At 53.3% G+C, this 20,609-nt stretch overlaps 3 protein-coding genes across 10 annotated transcripts; all 3 read right to left on the bottom strand.

Annotated features, from left to right (window-relative positions):
* Positions 1–922: 922 nt before the first annotated feature.
* abcc10 (ATP-binding cassette, sub-family C (CFTR/MRP), member 10) lies at positions 923–8,351 on the bottom strand. 4 transcript variants are annotated; one of them, XM_037251189.1, is made up of 24 exons: positions 8,270–8,351; positions 7,424–7,628; positions 7,075–7,361; positions 6,241–6,923; positions 5,833–6,171; positions 5,501–5,728; positions 5,259–5,415; positions 5,014–5,159; positions 4,855–4,934; positions 4,618–4,789; positions 4,458–4,556; positions 4,205–4,394; positions 4,016–4,093; positions 3,755–3,943; positions 3,566–3,692; positions 3,274–3,451; positions 2,806–3,149; positions 2,575–2,744; positions 2,338–2,498; positions 2,004–2,257; positions 1,782–1,927; positions 1,616–1,713; positions 1,444–1,556; positions 923–1,382 (listed from the first exon to the last, which is right to left on the bottom strand). In XM_037251189.1, the coding sequence occupies exons 2-24, from the start codon at positions 7,597–7,599 to the stop codon at positions 1,226–1,228; spliced, it is 4,572 nt and encodes a 1,523-aa protein (XP_037107084.1). In that variant the 5' UTR covers positions 7,600–7,628; positions 8,270–8,351; the 3' UTR covers positions 923–1,225. The 4 variants fall into 4 exon arrangements, with proteins under 4 accessions (XP_037107084.1, XP_037107101.1, XP_037107109.1 ...); XM_037251206.1 differs by having other exon boundaries at positions 3,755–3,940; XM_037251214.1 differs by having other exon boundaries at positions 3,755–3,937.
* Positions 8,352–8,817: 466 nt separating this feature from the next.
* sp2 (sp2 transcription factor) lies at positions 8,818–14,172 on the bottom strand. 4 transcript variants are annotated; one of them, XM_037251346.1, is made up of 8 exons: positions 14,115–14,172; positions 12,414–12,490; positions 11,530–12,294; positions 11,188–11,409; positions 10,794–11,088; positions 10,525–10,708; positions 10,231–10,424; positions 8,818–9,969 (listed from the first exon to the last, which is right to left on the bottom strand). In XM_037251346.1, exons 1-8 carry the CDS (start codon positions 14,119–14,121, stop codon positions 9,869–9,871), a joined length of 1,845 nt encoding a protein of 614 aa, XP_037107241.1. In that variant the 5' UTR covers positions 14,122–14,172; the 3' UTR covers positions 8,818–9,868. The 4 variants fall into 4 exon arrangements, with proteins under 4 accessions (XP_037107241.1, XP_037107251.1, XP_037107258.1 ...); XM_037251356.1 differs by lacking the exon at positions 14,115–14,172 and adding an exon at positions 12,890–14,107; XM_037251363.1 differs by lacking the exon at positions 14,115–14,172 and adding an exon at positions 13,870–14,107.
* Positions 14,173–14,726: 554 nt separating this feature from the next.
* Positions 14,727–19,728, bottom strand: socs7 (suppressor of cytokine signaling 7). Of its 2 annotated transcripts, XM_037251286.1 has the most exons (10): positions 17,915–19,727; positions 17,723–17,817; positions 17,543–17,650; positions 16,815–16,949; positions 16,536–16,681; positions 16,296–16,464; positions 16,083–16,211; positions 15,731–15,866; positions 15,520–15,644; positions 14,727–15,453 (listed from the first exon to the last, which is right to left on the bottom strand). In XM_037251286.1, the coding sequence occupies exons 1-9, from the start codon at positions 19,237–19,239 to the stop codon at positions 15,542–15,544; spliced, it is 2,346 nt and encodes a 781-aa protein (XP_037107181.1). In that variant the 5' UTR covers positions 19,240–19,727; the 3' UTR covers positions 14,727–15,453; positions 15,520–15,541. The 2 variants fall into 2 exon arrangements, with proteins under 2 accessions (XP_037107181.1, XP_037107189.1); XM_037251294.1 differs by lacking the exon at positions 16,815–16,949 and having other exon boundaries at positions 17,915–19,728.
* Positions 19,729–20,609: the final 881 nt, after the last annotated feature.

Here is a 20,609-nt window from a genome sequence, read left to right as displayed (position 1 = left end):
TGTTTGACTACTTGTGTGTGTGTCCATCTATCTCCAGTGAGTCTGTATGGTGTGCGTGTCGATTGTTTATGAAACTGACACACCCTGGCGGGTGTTAATTGCGGGCGTTGACGGTGAGTCAACGTGATTGTGTCTGCAGAACGCACACGGGTGCTTACGTAACACGCTGTGTGACGCTTTACATGGGCATGAAGACTTCAAGCTGTGCACCTGGCACCTGACCAACGTTTGCTCAACATTTGACCTTAAGCTTTCGTTTTATGTCAACCTTGGTTGCCGCGTAACGACCAAACGCAAAATGGTGGACTTCCTGTCGCAAGCAAAATTCAAGATGGCTACTGAAGCTGAATTACCAAGAACAAATACTTTGAGTTTGAACATAATTGCAGCACAAGACTTCCAGATATGTCATCTCAAGAACTTTCATGTGTGTACAAGAACAAGTTAGTCTTTTAATATGAGTATTTTGCAAAACACACCAAATTAAATGGCACGCTTCACAGAACATCAACTATGTGTGCAAACCAGAGCGTGGCAACAAAACATATTTCACTGCAGCTCTGCTTACCTCTGAATGTTTCACACAGTAGTGCTTAAAAGTGACTCTGGACATTCAGCCAGCTGAGCTTCCGGTCATGGGCGGAGACTCTGTTGTGGGGGCGGAGTTAGGAAAATCAAGTCAGTGGGATGCGTTGTACTGTCAAAAATTCAACAGGATTCAGTTGTCATTTGTTTCTTCAACTATTTCCTTTACCAGAAACAAGGCGGTTCGCCACTCCTTGGTCGGCTAGTGTGACTCAGAGTTTTGGCGTGCCCATGGCGACGCCAAGCAACAACACGGTGCATGTGCGTCGGCGAGAACGATGTGAAATGGCCATGTGGTGAAAAGACGTGTTTCGGGAAGCCATTTTTCACAAAACATCAGGTAAGACACGTTTGTGTTTATTTATTTACAGCCGTTTCCTCATTCCACCAGTTTTGTCCGTTGTGAATCCTGTGCCAAAATGTTTTTCTTTATAAATTTCTAACATACAAAATGACCAATCATATTAGAACGACCTTCTTTGTATCAATAAAAAAAAAAAAAAAAAAAAGGGGCTCATAACAAAAAATATTGAGGTCATGGCAATCAAGTCAAGGCTCCACCGTCGTCTTTCAACTCAAGTGGCGCATTATACAAACGTGAATGTCCGGCGGGCGGCGTAAATCCGCAAAGAAGACAACGTCAAAGCGTCGGTCCCGGTGTGGCGCTTCCCTGCCTGCCGAGGAGCCGCTGGAAAAGCGAATCGTCCTTCTGGCACAGTGCCGCCGGCGTGTCGAAGTCCACCACCTTCCCGGCGTGCATCACCAGGACACGCTCGCAGTCCATGATCGTGTTGAGCCTGGTGCATGTGGACATGTGGACATGCGAACGCCAACACACACGCAGACACACACACTGACCTATGCGCGATGGTGAGGACCGTCTGGTGCCGGAACCTGTCGGCGATGGTCTTCTGCAGCAGTTGGTCCGTCTTGTGATCCACGCTGGCCGTGGCCTCGTCCACACATAGAACCTACGCGGAGGCTTCCGTCATCATCCGCGCCGAGCGCAAGTGGAGGATTGCGATCTGACCTTGGCCTGAGTGAGCAGTGCGCGGGACAGACACAGCAGCTGGCGCTGACCCACGGAGAAAGTCCGGCCTCGGTCCAGAAGCTCAGCATCCAGACCACCTGGCGCGGACAGAGAAGTGTCAATCGAAAGGAAATATTACCTGGCACAACCGAATCTCGTCCCTCACCCATGGCATTGACCACGGAGCCGAGGTGACACTGGTCCAGGACCTCCAGAAGCTGCTGGTCCTGGTGCTGGCCACAGGGGTCCAGATTCTCTCGGACGGTCCCGCTGAACAGGAAAGGATCCTGAGGAATGATGGCCAGCCTGGACCTGCCGTGGACACACAGAGCATTAGAGACGCCAGTTGGAAAAGCCAAGCAATTTTTAAAAGCCCGTGAGAGGTCACCTGAGCTGATGGAGCCCCACGGTGGCGACGTCCAGCCCGTCCAGGAGGATCTCGCCGCGACTCAGCTCCACCATGCGGAAGAGCGCGGCGAACAAAGACGACTTGCCCGAGCCCGTGCGGCCCACGATGCCCACTTTCTCACCGGCTCGCACCACCAAGCTCACGTCGTCCAAGGCCTTGGGAAGACCTTCCCTGTACACCAGGACCACCTGGCGGAACTCCACACTCCCGCACTGGGGCCACGACGGCGGCAGCTGGAAACACAAACCGGACCCGCCGCTGAGTCGCTTGCGGGTTCTTCGGGTGGCCGTCGTTAGGTTTGCCGCCTGCCTACTTCCGGGTTCTGCTGCTGAGGTTCCGCCGGGAGCTGGTTGGAATATTCGTGGGCTCTCTCCACGCTGACCAGCTGCATCTCGGTCTGCGTGAAGGCGAAGATCAGGCCCGACAGCAGCGAGGTGATGGACAGCGCGTACGACAGCGACAAACCCACCAAGCCTGGAACACGCCAAGATGTCATAGCAGCTCGTGAAGGTTACCGGAGCGCAGGTAGCAGATAAGCCCCGCCCCTTACCCGGGTCCACCACCCGCAGGTGGTGCTGTACCACAGCCGAGACGGCGAGGCCGGTCACCACGGCGACGCCCATGAGCTGCAGGCGGATGTCCAGCCACTGCGTGGCGGCGTTGCTCAGGAACAAGCAGCGCTGGTTCTTGTCCAGCCGACGCACGCTCTCCTCCTCAAACCTGATGAAAACAACGCTGATCATTCCGTGCGTCCGCTGCGCCGTCGCCCATTCGTTCTTACCTGGCGCAGCTGCCGCTGGCCCGAATGGTGGCGAGGCCGGCGAGCGTCTCCGAGAAGTGCGAGTAGACGGGCGAGAGCGTGACACTGCACAGTCGCTTGAGCTCGCGCGAGGTGTGCCGGTAGTAGGACTGCGTGCGCAGGTAGAGCAGCGCCAAAGGCGGCAGCGCCAGCAGCAGCCAAGGCAGCGCCAAAGTCATCACGGCCAGCGTGCCCAGCAGAGCAAAGACGTTGGCCAGCAGGATGTTGAGCACGAAGGGCAGGCTGTCGTCCACGGCGTACACGTCCGACGAGAAGCGGTTGAGGACGCGCCCCAGCGGCGTGGTGTCGAAGAAGCTCACCGTGGCCTGCCGACACAAGCCCCGCTCATCTTTAGCGTGACCTCAAAAACTCAAGAAAAGCGATGCAATGGCGCCATCTACAGGGAACTACAGCGTCCACACACAGCGGGGGAAGCAAACTCGCACTCACCTTGACGACGCGATCCAGGAGCCGGTCGTGGATGGAGGCGGCGGCGCAAAGAGCGCCGTAAGCAAAGAGGAAAGCTCGCAGGGCGGTGAAGACGCTGTTGGCGCCCGCTATGGCGCCGTACACCGCCAGGTAGAAGCGCACTTCGCTGCCAGGCTCCGGCGCCGGCGACAAAGGAGACCTAAGGGGGGGAACGTGACGAGTTATCTTTCATCTTTTATAGTCGCGTATAAAAGAAGTTATTTGGGGGGAAAAAAAAGTTGAGATGTTTGATAAGGTGCTGGAGTGTGCTCACATGAAACTCCCGCCAGAGAAGAGCAGCAAGCGAGGCGAGGCAGGGGAGCGGTTGGCGCTGGCGGACGCGTTGCTCTTCAGCGCCGAGATCCAGTGAGACAGCCACCAGTCCGACGTGTTCTTAGAGGCTACGCACAACACGAGCGTCACGCTGACAACGCCGAGCGGCTCGGTCAAAGTGGATGCCAACCTTGCATGGCGAGGAGCGACATCAAAATGGAGGCGGCCAGGACTCCGCCCACCGCCACCCAGTAGGCGTGGTACACTTTCCACGACAGACCTCCCGCCTGCTTCTTCTCCGAGTCCGAACGGTCGCCCTCGTCATCGTCCAGACAAAGCTCTCGGAGGGAAGTCTCCTCCTCCTCCACCTCAGCTTCTGCTCGCACATATCGTAGCAGCGTCACGATCAAAGTAGAAGAAAGCGTCCAAGAAAGCGGAGAACTTCACGCACCTTTTTCTTTGTCGTCGTGCTCCTCGTTGAGTTGCGTCGGTTCAGCTTCCAGCAGAGGAAGGATTTCTGCTGGCGAACCTGAAGACAACAGAAAAGTCACTTTGGGAAAAAGACGCCATTCATCGGAGATGTTTCCCCACTAGAGGGCGCCATGCGTCACATTTTCCAGCCAATCTGAAAGCAGCTGACCCGTGTTGACGACGGTGCCGTTATCCATGAGGACGACCACATCGGCGGCGTCCACCAGCTCCACGCGGTGCGTGCAAAGGATTCTGGTCTTTCCCGCCAGCTGCTCCAGGATACACTTGCGCATGAGGTGCCGAGCCACCTCGGCGTCCACCGCCGCCAACGGGTCGTCCAGCAGGTACACGTCTTTGTCCTACGCACATGAAAATCACGTGTGCTGTCGGATGAAAAGGCGCAAACGCCCAGCGCGCCTCACCATATAAACGGCCCTGGCGAGGGCCAATCGGGCCTTCTGGCCTCCGCTCAGCGTGACGCCATTCTCGCCCACTTCGGTGAGGTCGCCGTTTGGTAGAATCTGGTAGAAAGCGATGAAAATGAACCCAAGGTCAAGTTTACGCACGGCGTGGCCAACGTACGGCGAGGTCGTCGGCCAGAGCGCAGGCCTCCACCACGGCCCGGTAGAAGGAGGCGTCGTAGCTTTTGCCAAACAGGATGTTGTCGCGGACGGAGGCGTGCTGGATCCACGGCTCCTGCGCCGCCAAGCCCAGGCCGCGCTCGCGATCCGCCACGTACACCACGCCGCTGTGCCTACCAAGGAAGCGCGCACGTGCGTCAGGTCCAGAAAAAAAAGTGAAAGAAAAGAAAAGCCTTACCTGTTGAGTTCTCCGGTGATGGCGGCCAGCAATGAGCTCTTTCCGCAACCCACTTTTCCGACCACCACCGTCAGCGACCCCTGGAAAACGACACACGCGTGTCGTCACGGTAACACCGTGGTTAGGAAGCCACGACTGTACAAGGTTGTGTCTCGGCACCTTTCTTATGCTGAGATTGAGGCCGTGCAATAGCAGCAGAGGTCCAGTGGGGGCGCCACTGTCCAATTCAGCATCCCCCTGGGGCCCCTGCCAACTAAACGTGCCCTGATTCAACAGCACCGCCGTCTCCTTGTCTTCAGGCCACACTGCAGATGTAACGTTTGGGAAAAAAAAAAAGTTACATTCAGATTTTTACATCTACGGCGTCGCAAGGTGACAAGTCAGCGGCGAGAGGCGGAGCCTACCCAGGGCGTAGTAAGCCTGCAGATTACGGTTGGTGAGTCCGAAGAAGCGCTGGATGCGCTCCAGCGACACCTTGGCCTCCAGGATGCCGTTCAGTACCCACGGGAATGCGTTGAGAGGAACGATCAGCATTCCCACCAGCGCCAACGTGGTGAACACCTGCAGGGGAGAGGAAACAAGCAGACCAAGTCAAAGGCTGCCGTGAAGCATCTGAAGCTGCATCTGAAGCTGCATTTGCGCTTGCCTTGGCGGCGGTGAGCTGGTGGCCAAGGAGCACGTAGGTGAGGAAGGTCAGGATGGAGATGACCACGGGCAGCGCGGCCCACGTGTACACGCACATGGCGTCCAGGTACTTGACGGCCTTGAGGTGCGACAGCTCGCCGCCACGACATGTCCCCACTTTACGGGCAAAGTGGGACTCCCAGCCGTAGAACTTGATGACGCGGATCCCCAACAGGAGCTCCGTCATCAGCTGGGACCGCGTTGACAAAAGTAACGGGACAGCTGTCAATCACTGAACTGCGATTCCTACAGAGGTCGTCGGTCCATCTCGGGTTGTATGGGTCGAGGGCTCACCTTGACGCGGGCGTCCTTATATCGCAGCATGTGCCGGTTGTTGCTGACGATGCGAGAGGCCAGAAACTTGTTGAAGGGGACCAGCAGCAATGCCACGCCCAGCCCGCCCAGGAAGGCCACGCCCACCTGCAGGTAAAGCAGGTAGAGGGCGATGCCCAATTGGAAGGGGAGGCTCCACAGCTCGTGGAAGCTGTTGAAGAAGTTGACCACGCGCTCCGTGTCGGCGCTCATCAGGTTGACCACCTCCCCCAAGGACAGACGGGCCAAACCGGCGCCGCCCACTCGCAGCGCCTTGCCGTAAATGGCCGACACCAGGGCGGCGCGGGCCGAAAGAGCCACCTAAAGAAAAGACAACAAAAAGGATGGCAAAAGCACAGTGTGGTTGTGTGCGCCAAACAAAAGTCCCACCTTGGACACTTGGAAGGCGAAGATGTTCTGGAGGACGGCGCAGAGGAGGGAGCTGGCGAAGAGGGCGGCGCAGCACCAGGCGCCGTGACTGACTGGGGCATCCTGGTCCTCCATGAAGCCCACCAGGAGGCTGAGCAGGAGAGGCCCGCAGAACCGCAGCATGTTGACCGCCAGCTTCAGCACCCCCAGGACGTAATAGCGCCCTCCAAAGGCCACGTGCAGGACGCGCAACAGACTCACGTCGCCGACCAGCTCGGGCAACTCCTCCCCGAAGTCGCAGACCGGCCGAGGCCAGGGGTCAGGCGCCGGCCCCCAGCGGCACGTGGCCCAGCTCCGGTGAAAGCGGCGCCGGATGACGGCGGTGCGCAGGCTGCGGGGGAGGTGGTAGACGCGGGCCGCCCGGTCCAACTCGCCCCGCTGGCCCCGCCGCAAAAGTGGCGTTAGCCAAAGGTAGAAAAGGCGGGAGAAGCACCCGCTGCCGTCTTCCGCCACCATCTCGCCTGTGTCCTCCTCAGGAAGCAGCGGCGTCACATCCTCGCCTTGGCCACGCAACATGGGTCCTTGTGTGCATGGCGGCCGGCACGCTACCCCCGCAAAGTACAGCAACACGGGGAGCGTCCTCGCGGCGGCCAGAACCAAGCGTGCCAAAAGGAGGGTTCCGCTCGAGGTCACAGGGAGGCTTCCTACACATTTCCAAACTATTTTCACTTTTCAGTTAAACCATTTCAAAATAAAAGTGTCATGATTTTTTTTATTTATTAATCTATAATAAACAATTTGACAAAATATCCTCCCATATTTAAATAAATAAATAAATAATGTGAAATTCCATACTTTGGAGGTAGATGAGGAAGGTGATGACGAGGTGTGGGACGCACAGAAGCACGGACAGGCTGAGCAGCAGAGGGCCCCGCGTCCACCGCGGGAGGGCGGCCACCGCGCCCATGTGGACCAGCCAGGCCAGGGCGCCAAATCCGCCGGCGAGGGCGTCCGGGTACATGTCAGGCCGCCGGGCCGCCACCGCCAGCGCCACGTCGGCAGCGAACAGCGCCGACGCCAACGCCGACGCCACTAAGCGCAGCGAACTGCCACAAGGTGGCGCTGCCCACACCAGATGGCACCTAATAACATTCACCGTCAATTCACAATTGTGGTTCTGAAATGAGAGAATCCCAATGTTTACCTGGCCACGCCCAAGTAGAAGGCAGCGAGAGCGGCCATGACGGTGTGGGGCAGGACGCCGAGGACCAGCTGGTTAAAACAGACGCCCACGTGTCCATCCTGCCACAACGGGAACGGCTGCTGCTGGTCCGTGTGGCAAAACTCCACCAGCAGCGCCGTGGGCCCGAAGACCCCCATGCCGGCCTCTAATTGACCCACATCTCTATCTATGAAGGAACGCAAAAACAGTTCCGTTAGTTAAGTTGGTTTGAGGGTGATTACATCGAAATCAGATGACAAAAGGTTCCCACTTCAAGGCAACACATTTCTTTGTAGGGTTGTAATAGTTCTGGAATTTTCATCATATTTTAGATTTCATTTTGAATCTAGTAGTCACTTTTAATTTGGTTTTAGGTAGGTAAGGTAAAGGCTGTGAGTTTAGAAATGAATAAATATCATACTTTGGAGTGCAACTGCCATTTTAATTTAATATTAATTAGATTGGTAGATCGCGAAATATTGCAACTTTCGTTCATTTGTGGTTTTATTTATTTTCCTACTCATCTGGCAGGTGCATTTATTGGATATGTCTCTTCATGATGAACTATCACAAATTCTATTTGTTTTCATCTGCATTGAAGATGTCACATTATAGTTTGGACGGACGTTTTAAAGCAAGCGAATATTTTTGTGGGATCTTACGAAAGAAATGTCAGCACTTACCTTAAGAGATAAATAGAAGTTCGACGAATGACGAAAAGGTGCCAAACCGGTTGGACCCCGAAAATAAACACGCGCAAACACGAAATTAACAATATTTGCTAAACGAGAACATAAGCCATTTCAATAGTAAATGTGTATTACTCACCTCAGCGCTTTAACCCCACGTCAGACAAACACACTATGACGGGAAATTGAAATAAAAGTAAAATAACAGTATTATCTGTCGCTTATTGATGACGTTAGATGGCGGGTGACATATATTTTATTTCTAACAAATTTTTAATAATTACACCCAAAGCTCAAAAACAACGGCAGTCCAAACAAATCTTGAAATTAAGAATTTAAATTCGAAATTAAATTAATCGTTATTGTCGTTTCTTCGACGTAAATCCGTCGCTTACTGGTGACGTCAAAGCAGTCACCCAATCACGCGTCGCCCTCAACGAGGACTCGACCGTTTTTAATATTTAATATGATATATAATGTATTAATAATATATATGTATATAATATATAATATATATTATCAGTTTGACAATGTTTCTTTATATATTCATATTTATACACGGTATAAAATAAACTGCTGGTTTCCTGGCTTGACCTCAAACATTAAATTGTTAAAAATTAGACTATTATTATTAAATGTAAATTCTGAGACTGGTCAAATCAGCGCACAAGAGGTTAGCAAGGAACATAAATTAAAAAGACAAAGTTTATTTTAAATAGCTGTCTAAGGCATCTTTAATGATAGAAAATGGTCTCTAGAGGTCTTTTACAAAGCATTAATGAAGCAAATATACAATGTCACACATCATATTTCAATACACTGTACAACGTCCTCCTCCTTCACTACATCATTGAGGGAGTGGACAAACATAAATAATACCAGCAGACTCCGCCCCTCTCCTTTCACGCACTTTGTGCGTCTCCTTTCATGCCAAGTTCAACCTTTGGGGTCGGTGTCTCTCAAGCTGCTTTGCGTAAAAGGGGAACAAGTGCTCAGACACTGCTTGATGTGGATTTAACGCTTTCACACACACCAATGATTGCATCCTGTGGTGATTGTCGCGTCACTGTGGTCCAACCGGTTGATAGCTTATGAGGTTAAAAACATATTTAAAATGTTGTATGGAACAATGTGCATGATAATACTGGTGTCAACTATGGTGCAAAATTCTTTAACAAAGAGCAAAATTGGCATTGAGCTCCAATCCCACTGAGGGGCGAACAGTTGACTGTTTTCGAAGGCAACGAATGTCACGTTTTCATCTGCGTCGTTCAAGGTCGCAAATGTTTGCGAAACGAATGTTCGAAAACACTCGCAACTGGGCGGGAAAAATCCACATGCGTCAACTTAAAAGTAGGCAGCAGATGTCAATGTAAAAATAACCATTAAAAACTTAACCCTGGGAGCTTGAAGCACACGGAGAAGGAGGAGGGGGGCGGCGGCGGTAAACAAAATGGTGGCTGCTTTGAGATAAGGACACAAAATGGAGGCCGCTCTGACTGGAGTCCTGCCGTTGCACGTAGGCTGGGGTGTGTCAACTTTGTCCGTTTCCAAAAGGGGTCATAAATAAGTTGGAAGGAGTCTCTTCGGCCTGCTTTTTCTTTGTACATGGCGTTCCGCAAGAGTCGCACGATGGGGCTTTTTCCATTTTTTTTTTTTTTTGAAGCAGTGGCTTCGGGGTCCCAGTATGGGACAAGCGACGAACTCCAGTTTTTCAATGTGGAGTCTTGTTGTTTTCTCACAGGTTCTTGGTGTTTATGTGCGTCTTGTAATGCTTGGTCAGGTGGTCGCTCCTCATGAAACGCTTCTGACACTGGTTGCACTCAAAGCGTTTGTCTCCTACACACACAGACACAGCAAAAGTTCGATTCATCTTTGCAACAGACTACAACAACTTACATCCAAAGATGATGTCAACTAACAAGTGACAGGCAGAACAATGCAAGGCTCTTCCACTAGGTGGCAGAAGGTGCAACAAACCTGTGGGTCCTCCAGTTGCCACGAGTGGCCCAGAAGAATAGGTTCTGGCTCAACTACCAGCCTGTCACACCGAGCTCGACATTTGAGTAAATGGAGACGTGTGGCGTGCGAGCGGCGTACCCGTGTGCGTCCTGGCGTGACGCTGCAGCTCGTCGCTGCGCGTGAAACGCTTGCCGCAGAAAACCCAGTTGCAGACGAAGGGCCGCTCGCCCGTGTGCAAGCGGACGTGCGCTCGGAGCAGCGACGTCTTGCGGAAGGTCTTCTCGCAGCCGGGGAAGTGACAGATGTGCTTCCGCTTGGCCACGTCGCCCGGCCTGCGGGCGGGGGACAGCGTTGGTGACAGTGACCTTCCCGTTCTGACATTGGAAGAGGACGAGGAGGAGCAACTCATCTGCAGCTCGTATCGCGTGATACCTTTTCTCAGCGTCTTTACAGTTGGGGCACGTGCAGGCCATGCGTCGCTTCTTCTCACCGGCGTGTCCGGGAAGTTCCAGCGTGAGCGTCTGGTCGACGTGGATGGCGGGCTGGCCGTGAGCCGCCATCCCCGCCAGTTGGAGGCCGCCGCCCTGCATGGTCTGCACTGTCAAGTGCTGCTGGCCTGAAAGAAAAACAAAAACGGTCATTTGAAATCATTTTGCCCGCCCCACTCGCTGGGCGACATTTCAACGTCATCCCTCCCTCACCTCCTGCGTTGGTGATGGTGACGGGAACTCCCTGCACTTGGACGCCATTGATGCTGATGGTCTGCACCGCCTGCGCCGACGACGACAGCGGAGACGTGTTCAGCGCCATCATTCCGCCCGCCGGTGCAATTTTGGCCAGCGTGCGCTCCTTTCTGCCGCCCGTCGAAGTCTTCTTGACAACGGCGGGGGTAGGGGGCGGCGAGGCGGGGGTGGCGACAGGAGTAGTGGGCGTCGTGGAGATGGCATCCTGGATTTGCACCGACCGCCACTCGCCGGCTCCCGTCTTAAAAAAGAGCTGACAAAAGAAGACATTTTGCGTATTGTTCAGCACTGGAAAGGAATGAGGAGAAGTTGCACAAATTGGCAGCTCGCGAGACGGGTCGGCTTTACCCACCTGTGTTGGCGCCGTGTCCGGTGACGCCACCTGCAGGCCGGAGGGCGCGGGCGATTGGCGCTGCGGGACGGGCGGCAGCGAGGCGGAGGCGGCCTGCACCACTTTCAGGGCCTGCTGGGGGATCTGGACCATAGGAGGGTCCTGCTTAGGGGGCACCAGTTGCACCTGCTGTACCATGGCCGGCTGGCCGGGACTCTGCACGATCAGCAGGTTGTTCCCCGCCTGCAGAGACAAAATCAAACTTGATTACTCAAGGTCAGCCATCTGTGAATGATGTGGCTGGAAATGTCGACATTCTTTTTTTTTTTCCCGGGTCGCCGCTTTGTATACATTGTTCCCAACCTGAATGATGTTGTCCGCAGTTTCTATCACGATGGTCTCCATCTGCTCCGGGGGCGGAGAAGGAACCTGCGGCAGCGGAGGAAGCGAAAGCTGCGGCGGCGGCGGGGCTTGAGCGTCCAGCATCATTTTCTTCTTCCTGCCTCGTCGCGGCTTTCCCACGACGGCGGGTGCCGTCGCCGTCTCGGTTACGAATTGAGCGCCGCCCACCTCCCCCGTCGCCACATTGAGCGGCAACTGCAACAAGTTGGCGGCGGCGCTTGACTTCCTCGTTTTGGGCGAAGGTTTGATAGCGACCGTCTTTTGCGGCATGATGGGGGCGGCCACGGGGGCGACGGCCGCCTGGGCCGGCACGGACATGGGGGTGGTGATGAAGGCCTGGTTGGTGCCCGGTATGAGCTGGATCTGTCCGCCCTGCTGCATCACCTGGATGGTCTGGGTGCCCTGGATCTGCGGCATGACCTGGTACTGGATGTTGGCGGGGGACTGGGGGCCGGGGCGGCCCGGGCTCTGCTGGATGGTGAGCACGATGGGGCTGCCGGGCGCGCCGGTGCCCAGGCCGGCCGGGAGCTGGATCACATTGCCCTTAGCTTGGAGGAAGCCCAGGTTCTTGGGAGGCGCCGGTGCGATGGGAGCCGGTTTGATTGGAAGGAGACGACGAGGCTGCGGCGGGGCCGGCGGCGAGGCGGCAGGGGCTTGGGCGGCGGGTGGGCCGATCTTACTGCAGGTGGCAGCCAGCAGGGCCAAAGGAGACGGCTGGCTCTCTCCCTGTACACACAGAGAGACAATTCGGATTTTAGAATAAGCTTAATTTTTTTGCCATACAACCCTTCAAAATTGTGCAAGAAAATACACGTCTAGCACGTCTCCTTCCTGTGTTGCCTCACCTGTGTGGTGATGGTCGAGGGCTGGAGATATTCACTGGGACTGACAGCGACAACGGTGGCCATGTTGTCCTTTAAATCTGCAACACAAACAAAAATTGGATCAAATGAGCAATAGCGTGTCATGGCCGATATTCTGTCAATTTAGCAGCTTCATGGGTACACTTGTAATCCAGGAAAATGTGTTTTAATCGCTTTCAATCATGTGGAAGGGGGCAAGTTATAAATCCATGTTTTTTGCTATTTTTATCACGTTTTTTGTCTCAGTCAGGGAGGTCAGGAATGTCAAAAGGAGGTTCACCGCAATGTATTGGGGAGTACAAGCACACGCGCACATCACCTGACTGAGCAGGATGCTGTTGCTTAGCAACATCAAAACATTCAGGAGACCGGTAGGTTTCAGCCATAGAAGGAACGATGTATATGAATAACAGAAGAAGAAAAAAGATGCAACAGGAGCAAAAGGAGGAAAGACTCACACAATAGCAGACTGCAAAATCGATGGCGTTATTTCTGAGGGATGCATGAACAGCTGCTTGTTTTTACTGTTATTATAAATGTGTAAAGGCAAAAGTGTCAAAGGTTAGGATCATTAAGTCCCTTGTAACCGTAGAAGGAGAGCAATGCATGAAAAACGTGCAACTCACATGGTTGCAGCACAACTATTTGTCAGTTTCCAAATCAATTTTATTGATGTCCCTACCATTATGCAACAAGTGTAATTTAGTGGGCCACCATTATTTGCTCAGTCAATGGGCTCAAGCAACAAAGCTGCAGCAAAATGTAATTTGCCCCCATGCAAGTTGAAGAAATCAGCATACATTTGTATTGGACTGCCCTGGAATCAGTGTTCTTCATATCCTGGCCTAAAACTTGAAATCATCACTAAATTCTGAAGACGACTTCAAACATGGCTGTTTCTGCATTGCAATAAAAAACCAAAGCAGCAATAAAACCAAAGCAGCAAAACAATAATTGCCAAATAAAAAGGGCGCATAACAAGTGTCTTGACCTTTATTTATCGAATTATATAGAAGATAACCAAATAATAAATACCGTACGAGAGAAAGGAGGACAGAAAAGATGCCACACAAAATAAGAACATTTACAATTGTATACTTGTATACTACACATTACTCTGTAGTAGTAACAAGTACTTCAATTTGACATTTGATCACTAGCCGGCTTGCTCGCGTTGGTTTGTTTGTGCTAATGACGTTAGCACACAAGCTACACACACAACAAATAGAAGCAGCAGCAGCTCCGGTGGCTAACAACTAGCGGCTAGTCTAATCTGATTTATTTCGTGTGCGTTTTAGCAACGGCGGGGAAAAAACAAGCCGCAATACGCAAACAATTTGGGTTCCACGCACGTGAGATTGTACTTTATTAAAGGGAGTAGGGGGCCATTTGTGGGTAACGTTTGAGGAGAGACAAGTCCAAAAGCATCTTAGCTTACTCGGGCTAGCTCGGTGACGCTAGCATCCGCGTAGTTAGCGAGTTAAACTCTTCGGTAGCAATACAGAAAAGGGAAAGCCAATTCAGGAAGTGTGACGGCTTCGGGCTTGACGCGAGCCCCCGCAGGGCGGCTTTAATTTCCATCCTTTGGCCGCGGAATAGTGGCGCGTAGTCGCGTGCCACGCAAATTTCATGTTTTACCAAGTAGAAGGTAATATAAACGCCAATGTTTGAATTCCTACCCACCGCTCATGACGACATTCGCTGTCCGTTCAGCCTCGAAACGCAGCGAGCGCCGTGAGGAATCCGCCCGCTCGCCTCTGCACCAATCCACGCACAGAGGAGACTTGATTGGCGGCAAGATTGACCAATCGCATTGAGACATAGCCGTGATTGCGATTCAATATAGCCAATTGGAGAGGGATTTGTGGGGACGTCAAACGATGGATGACGGCTAAGCCAATGGCTTCTGGAGAAAATGGCTTGAAGGGGCGGTTCTTCGCGCGACCTTGCAGCCTATTAGAGGAGGATTGAACTTTGAGTGACGTGACAAACGTCCAATGTGAGATTTGAAGGGTGGGGCGGTACGAACAAGATTGACAAAGCCCTTGGCCAATCAGTTACACACACTCCAAATTTCCAGAATTACACACACAACATACACTTAATTACTTTTTTTACAGGATTATAGTAGTATTATATTATATAAGTATATTATAGTTACATAGGAAGTAATTTTCATATGTAAGACTCAAAAGGAAAACACGCCAAATCCTGAACTTTTTTGTTTAAGCATGATAGTTAAAAAAGTTTGTTTTTAGTTGAGAAACAAACAAAATAAAGAGAAATCACACATCACAAGTTTGCATTTTTCTTTTATGTTGACTTAAAAAAGAGCCGCCATGTTGTGAGAAACACAATGAGCAAACCACATTTCAACACATGAAGACGACTCAGGGCAGACACACGTGCACGCATAAGCGCACGCACACAAATTGTCTTGCAGCAAGGGATGATGGGAAAAGTCAACTTTACAAAATCAAACAATGACATCATATACTGGAACCTCCAGTCAAACAATGCAAGCTTCCTCCGCTTCTGATCGCGTTGTTTAAAAAAATCACCGAAACTAGTTTCGAGGGCAAATTCTTCAAACTCCGGCGAATGGCAAAATTCACCCTAAAATGCAAAATGAGTGACATCCTGCTCAATACGCTTTTTTTCCACTGCTGAGTGACTTTCTGAGGTCTCCTTGCATTGAGACAACAAATACAGCATGTTGTGTGGGCATGTCTGCCCTGAGAGCATCCTGAAGCCACCATCATCACATTGGACAGAAAGAGAGAAAGAGAAGGCTGCAGAGAAAAGGGAGGACCGGTCCAAACAGAAACAATCAAAGCGAAAAGCACTTTAGCGTCCATCTGCCCTTTGCTCTCCTAACGGAGCTTCGAGGAAGGAAGGACAACGCCAAGCTTCTCCTGAACACTGGCTCGGCGGCAGTCCGCGCAGGAACAACAAGAGCCGAGAGAAGCTGCAGCGGGAGCAGGTCCTCCTTCTGGCCGACACTCAGGCCTCCACGTGGCGCCTTGAATTGGAACCAGCGTCGTCATCAGAATTGCAACATAATAAACAAATGCGTGCTTTGACGTACGTTGATGTTGTCGTTATTTGTGCTATGTGTGCACCTCCAGCGCCGCCCGGATGCTTTTGATCGACAGGTACATCTCCTCCTCGGGGTCGTAGTAATAAAACTTACTTAGGTAGGACACCAGCGACCTGCGTGCACAAAAAAAAATAACAAAAATTAAGTTAAGTTTTTCAAAGCGCAACCGGAAGCGCTACTTAGATTGTGGTAATCGGACCTGGGTAGTGGAAGTTGTTGGATGTGATCGATGCGCACGGTTTGCCGGATGCAGAATCTGCAAAGGTGCTGCAGGGACTTGACGTTGCTGAAGCGGGACACGGGATACAGAAGTTGCACTGGCGTTGGAGGAAGGCCTGGATCGCAAAAAACAAACAAAATAGAATAAAAACATTAGCAAGACCCATTAGCATTAGGCTAGCAGACTATGCTGGTTTAAAAACACAATGTCTTTGTTTTATTTATTTTTTTACATTTTTGACTTTTCTAAGCGACGACTTCTTGGAAAGTGGAAAGTCGGTATCCGCAAAATTGTAAGTTGGGTTTGGTGGGCCGCACAGCATTTAGCGTACCTGGTACTCGGGATCGCAGGAAGTAGAGGAACTTTCCGTTCTTGGAGTGCATGATGGCGCGCTCGATGAACTCCACCACCGAGTGGCAGCGGTCCTCAAACTTGGGGTGACACCATAAGCTGAATGTGCCTAAAAACACAAATGTCCAAAAATAAATCAAATAAATAAATAAAATTTTAAAATAAATAAAATACAGCGTTAGCCGTGTCTCACCACGGTAGTGTTCCATGCGCGTGTGGTGCGTGACGCCCTGCGAGCGGAAACTGAGGCTGAGGATGTATCTTGGGTCGGAACTGTCTCGGACCAGGAACGATCCGTCGGGTTTGCCCTTCAGCTTCATCTCCGCGTCCTCCCAGTTCATCGGACCCCAGTACCAGCCGCACTGTGGACCCACACAAACTCAACATCAAATATTTTTTCCAGCGTGGCAGAGACGACGTGAGGACGGCTTACCTTCTCCAGCTCTCGGAGGCTGGCGGTGAAGTTGCTGGCTTCGGACCTGCGGAGGGCGCAGAGGACGGACGGCGGCGCCTGCCTGGAGGCGGGCGGCGTGTCGGCCTGCGCTGGGTTGACGTGAGGAAGCGCTCGCAGGAAAGCGTCTGAAACGATACGACACGCCGAAGGCTTGAGCGTCCAGACATCCGTCCCACCCTGTCATTGTCCACTCCCGTCATGTTGTTCTTGTCCCGCTCTGTCTTTTTGTATTGCGATCCTGTCTTGATTGCATCTTACCGTTGAGGCTGAGGCTGTGCTGCATGGTGGCGTGCGAGGGAGGAGCGGGAGGGGGGAGTGGCAGGGGGAGGGACTGCAAGGACGCACCCATCACGCTCAACAGGAAGCCACCCGACTGGGGACCCGAGATGCCGTCTGGTGCAGACGCCAAGGGAAGGAGGAAAGGAAGAAAGGTGGGGAAGAAGGAAGTATGTGAAGGGAAGGAAATGCACCAGGAAGTAGGCAGACAAGGAAGGAAGGAAGGAAGGTGGGAAGTCAGGACAGAAGGAAGTGAGGAAAAAGGGGGACGTGTCGATTCGAAAATACAAAAATACATGCCGCCTTTGAGTTTGCATGCAACCAGAGAAACAAAGTACGGACAAAGAAGAAGCAAAGACAGACGGAAAGACGAGACACATTGAGGACACAAAGACAGACATGAAGGAGGTCGTGGCCAAAAAAGAAACTGAGAAAGGACGTAGAGACAGACAGGAAGTTGAGGCCAGACAAGTAGGTGAAGGGAGACAAGAAAATAGACAGCAAGTACATGCAGACAGGAAGTAGAGACAGGCAAGAAACAAAAAGGAGACAGACTGAAAGCAGTGACAGACAGGAGCAGGCTGTGTCTAAATCCACAGGCCAGGTCCTCCAAAGGATGTGTTTTCCGCAATTAATCCACACGTGGTGTCCCAATTTCCAATTATCCACGTGCCAGGAAGTAGTGACACTGACAGAAAGTCAAGAAGTACCTAAAAGGCTGAGACTTCGCCGTGGTGGAGGCGGCGGTGTGGGCGGGTGAGTGGTGTTGGTGGTCCCTCGCCGGGAGATGTCCACATCCACCAGAGACACCGTCTCCCCTGCGTTCAGAGTAGACCAACAGCGCCACTGTCAACTTGTGCGCGCGTGTGCGCCCGACGAGGTGATCTTACCGGTGAAGGCCGAGAGGGAGGCGGGACAGAAGGCACCGTGGGCCCGGTTCAGCCCGCCGCTGCTGCCGCTGCTCCCGGCCGCCTCGTGATCCACGCTGAGCAACCACAACAAGCGATTAGCTTAGCATCATCAGCATCACCAGTTGAATCATAACAAATCCTCGTCGAGGTCCTTTCACAGGCTTTACTCACCTGTCCGAGTCCAGCGCAGGTCCAGAGGCGCTCATGTGCGCGTCTGCCAGGGTCCCGATGGGGTTCCTGCAGTCCTGGTCCAGCAGGTGCGTGGAGCCGCTACAGCTCTTGGTGCGGAATAATCTGCTCAGGCGGACCCTCAGCGAGCCCTTCTTGGACCTGGCGGCCAAGGCGGCCACCCTCAGCGTCTTGGTCGCCCCGCAGGGGGTCCGTGGGGCACTAGCGGACCTCTCCGGTCTCCTGCGGAGGGTGGAGGCCTGTGGGGAGTTCTGCGAAACCGGGTTGGCAGCTCGGGTCGTCTCATCGCTGACCTCCTCCATTGTCACTTCCGCCCGGAAAGAAGGCATTTTGCCGTCCAGGTCTGCTTTCGTGCCGACTAAAAAGTGCCGGTGCCGTTCCTTGTCATCCGGACTCCGGTCCTGCAAGCCCAGCCCGGCCACCTCGTCGCTGCCGAGCCCTTCCAGAACGAGCAGAGCGTCGCTGGTGACGGCCGGGTCGTCGGCATTCTCCTCACCCGGCGCGTGCGCCCCCTGACACGCGCAATGAGGGAGTTCGCCCGCTTTGAGGAGCATCTTTGGTACCGCGCCCACCCCCAGCTCCCCGAACCTCCGGGCCAACTCCAACACGGCTCCTTCCCGGTCCCGGCCGGCGCAGGTCCATCCAGGGTCGATGACGGCCAGCGGGGTGGAACCCCCCGACGGCGAGGACGGCGAAGGCCACTCGGGCGGGTTGGACAGCAGTCGGTGTCCGTGGCACACTTCTGCAGATCCTTGCGGCTCCGTGGACCGAGGGACCGGAGGACACGTCCCCCAGATTCTGTCCAGTCGATCCTGCTGTTGCCGGACCTCTTCCGGGGTCCGAGCGTTGTTACCGAGGGTCGGTTCAGAGCAACCGGCCCCCGAGCCCGGACTCTGTAGGTCCAAGCCCAGCGGAGTCCTCTGCTGGTTGAGTTCTAAGATTCCGTCCCTATTCCGCACAAAGTCCGAGAAGACCAGCAGCTGAGGACGCAGACCAGAGCCGAACTCGCATCCCGGAGTCTGCGCGGGGCTCTGAGGCCGAGGAGGCGCACACGGTGGTCCTCTGCCGTCGCCGCCGTCAGGTGCAGCCGGGCCGCAAGAGGCCGGGGCTTTGTTCCGCTCGAGGCCCGCGTCTCGGCTAAGCTCCAAGGCTGCTTTGTGAGCCAGCGCTTCCCGGCCCAGCCCCGCCACCACGACCCCCCCCGGCGGCGCGGGGCCGCTCTCTGCATCCGGGCGGTCTTCCTCGGCGGCGGACACCAGGCGCATGAGCACGAAGTCGGGCGACATTTCCTGCGCGTCGCTCGTCATTTTGCTCTGGATGGCGCGCGCACGATCGGCAGGCAACGCGCGCGTCACATCGCGGCGAAAGCAGCGCAAGTCGAAGACCCAGCAGCCAAAGCGGGGCCGAAGCTCCCGTCGAGGCGCAGCGAGACAAAAGGCCGATAGGAGACGAGGAGGACGACGTCAGCCGCTGCGTTCATCCTCTGCGGCGGCGCGCGCTTGGCCCGCGGCGGCGTGCAGGCGGAGGCCGGCCGCAGAGTCCCCGCTCAGTGAAACACAGCGTAGGCAAGGCAGGCAGGCAGGCAGCCTGCGTCGCGAGCGCCAGCACCTTGCTCTCCATCCAGGCCCCACCCGCGCGCTCAGCATCACTCGTGACGACACGACGATGATGAGCGCACCAAATCATCTTGACTTGATTTACTTACTGAAATCATCTAACGACGTTTTTGTGCCTGCCCCACACACTTATTCATTTACAAAGTCTTAAAAAAAATGTGCGAAACGTTTCCTCAAAATAAATAGGACATGATAGCGTACATTATAAAACACGTTATATTTGCTCAACTGTGGAGTCATGAAATACTGTTCAACATAAAAAGGGAGTTTTTGCTCTTCATCTCGTGAGCGAGTGAGTGCAAGTGAGTTTTTGTACAACAGGTGGCAGCAAAACAACAAAAAGACGCTCGATGTGAACTACTTCCGGTATTCGATCAGTGTTGCGGCAATTACTATCTTTGTCAGCAGGGGGCGCTGTTGGGTCTGCCTTGACGGCAAAAAAACATTGAAATGTAGAAATCTCATTTTCCACTGGAAGTCATCGTCAATTACGTCATAAACGTGGTCATGTATGACAAACATGTGAGATTAAACGCTAAGAAGAGTGACAGTGTATAGAGTGTGTTTGTGTGCATTGGCATGTGTGTGTGTGTGTGTGTGCATGAATGAGGAGAGCCGTTGCCATGGTTACCACAACAAGGGTTTTTGGCCTGCATCACACCTCACAGACGCTACATGGGCACACTTCAGAACAATGTGCATGCGTGGTGCTCTTCAGTGTGTGTTTGTGTGCACGTGAGTGTGTGTGTGTGTGTGCATGAGCACAGTAAAAGCGCATCCAGCGAGTCTTTACGTCGGATGCGTTAATCCCAAATGATGCACAGCTTAGTTTCACACTCACACGCACGGCAAATGCCCTCTCACTCTCATCACCTTTGAGCAAGCAGCATGTGTGAGGGGAGGAAGGGAGAAACAAAAAAAGAGCGAGCGAGCGAGAGGGAGGGATGGGATGGGAAGGCGTAGGATGGATGAGTGTAATCATCAGAGCTTCTGGAAACTCTTATGGAGCAACACGCAGCTGAGCGGCACAAAAGAACAACAAGTTGGGGGGCCGCCCATCT

The sequence above is a fragment of the Syngnathus acus genome, chromosome 1, assembly GCF_901709675.1.
Source record: "Syngnathus acus chromosome 1, fSynAcu1.2, whole genome shotgun sequence".
NCBI lineage: Eukaryota > Metazoa > Chordata > Actinopteri > Syngnathiformes > Syngnathidae > Syngnathus > Syngnathus acus.
The sequence above is the reverse complement of the archived record's forward strand: the minus strand, read 5'-3'. Positions and strand labels throughout refer to the sequence as shown.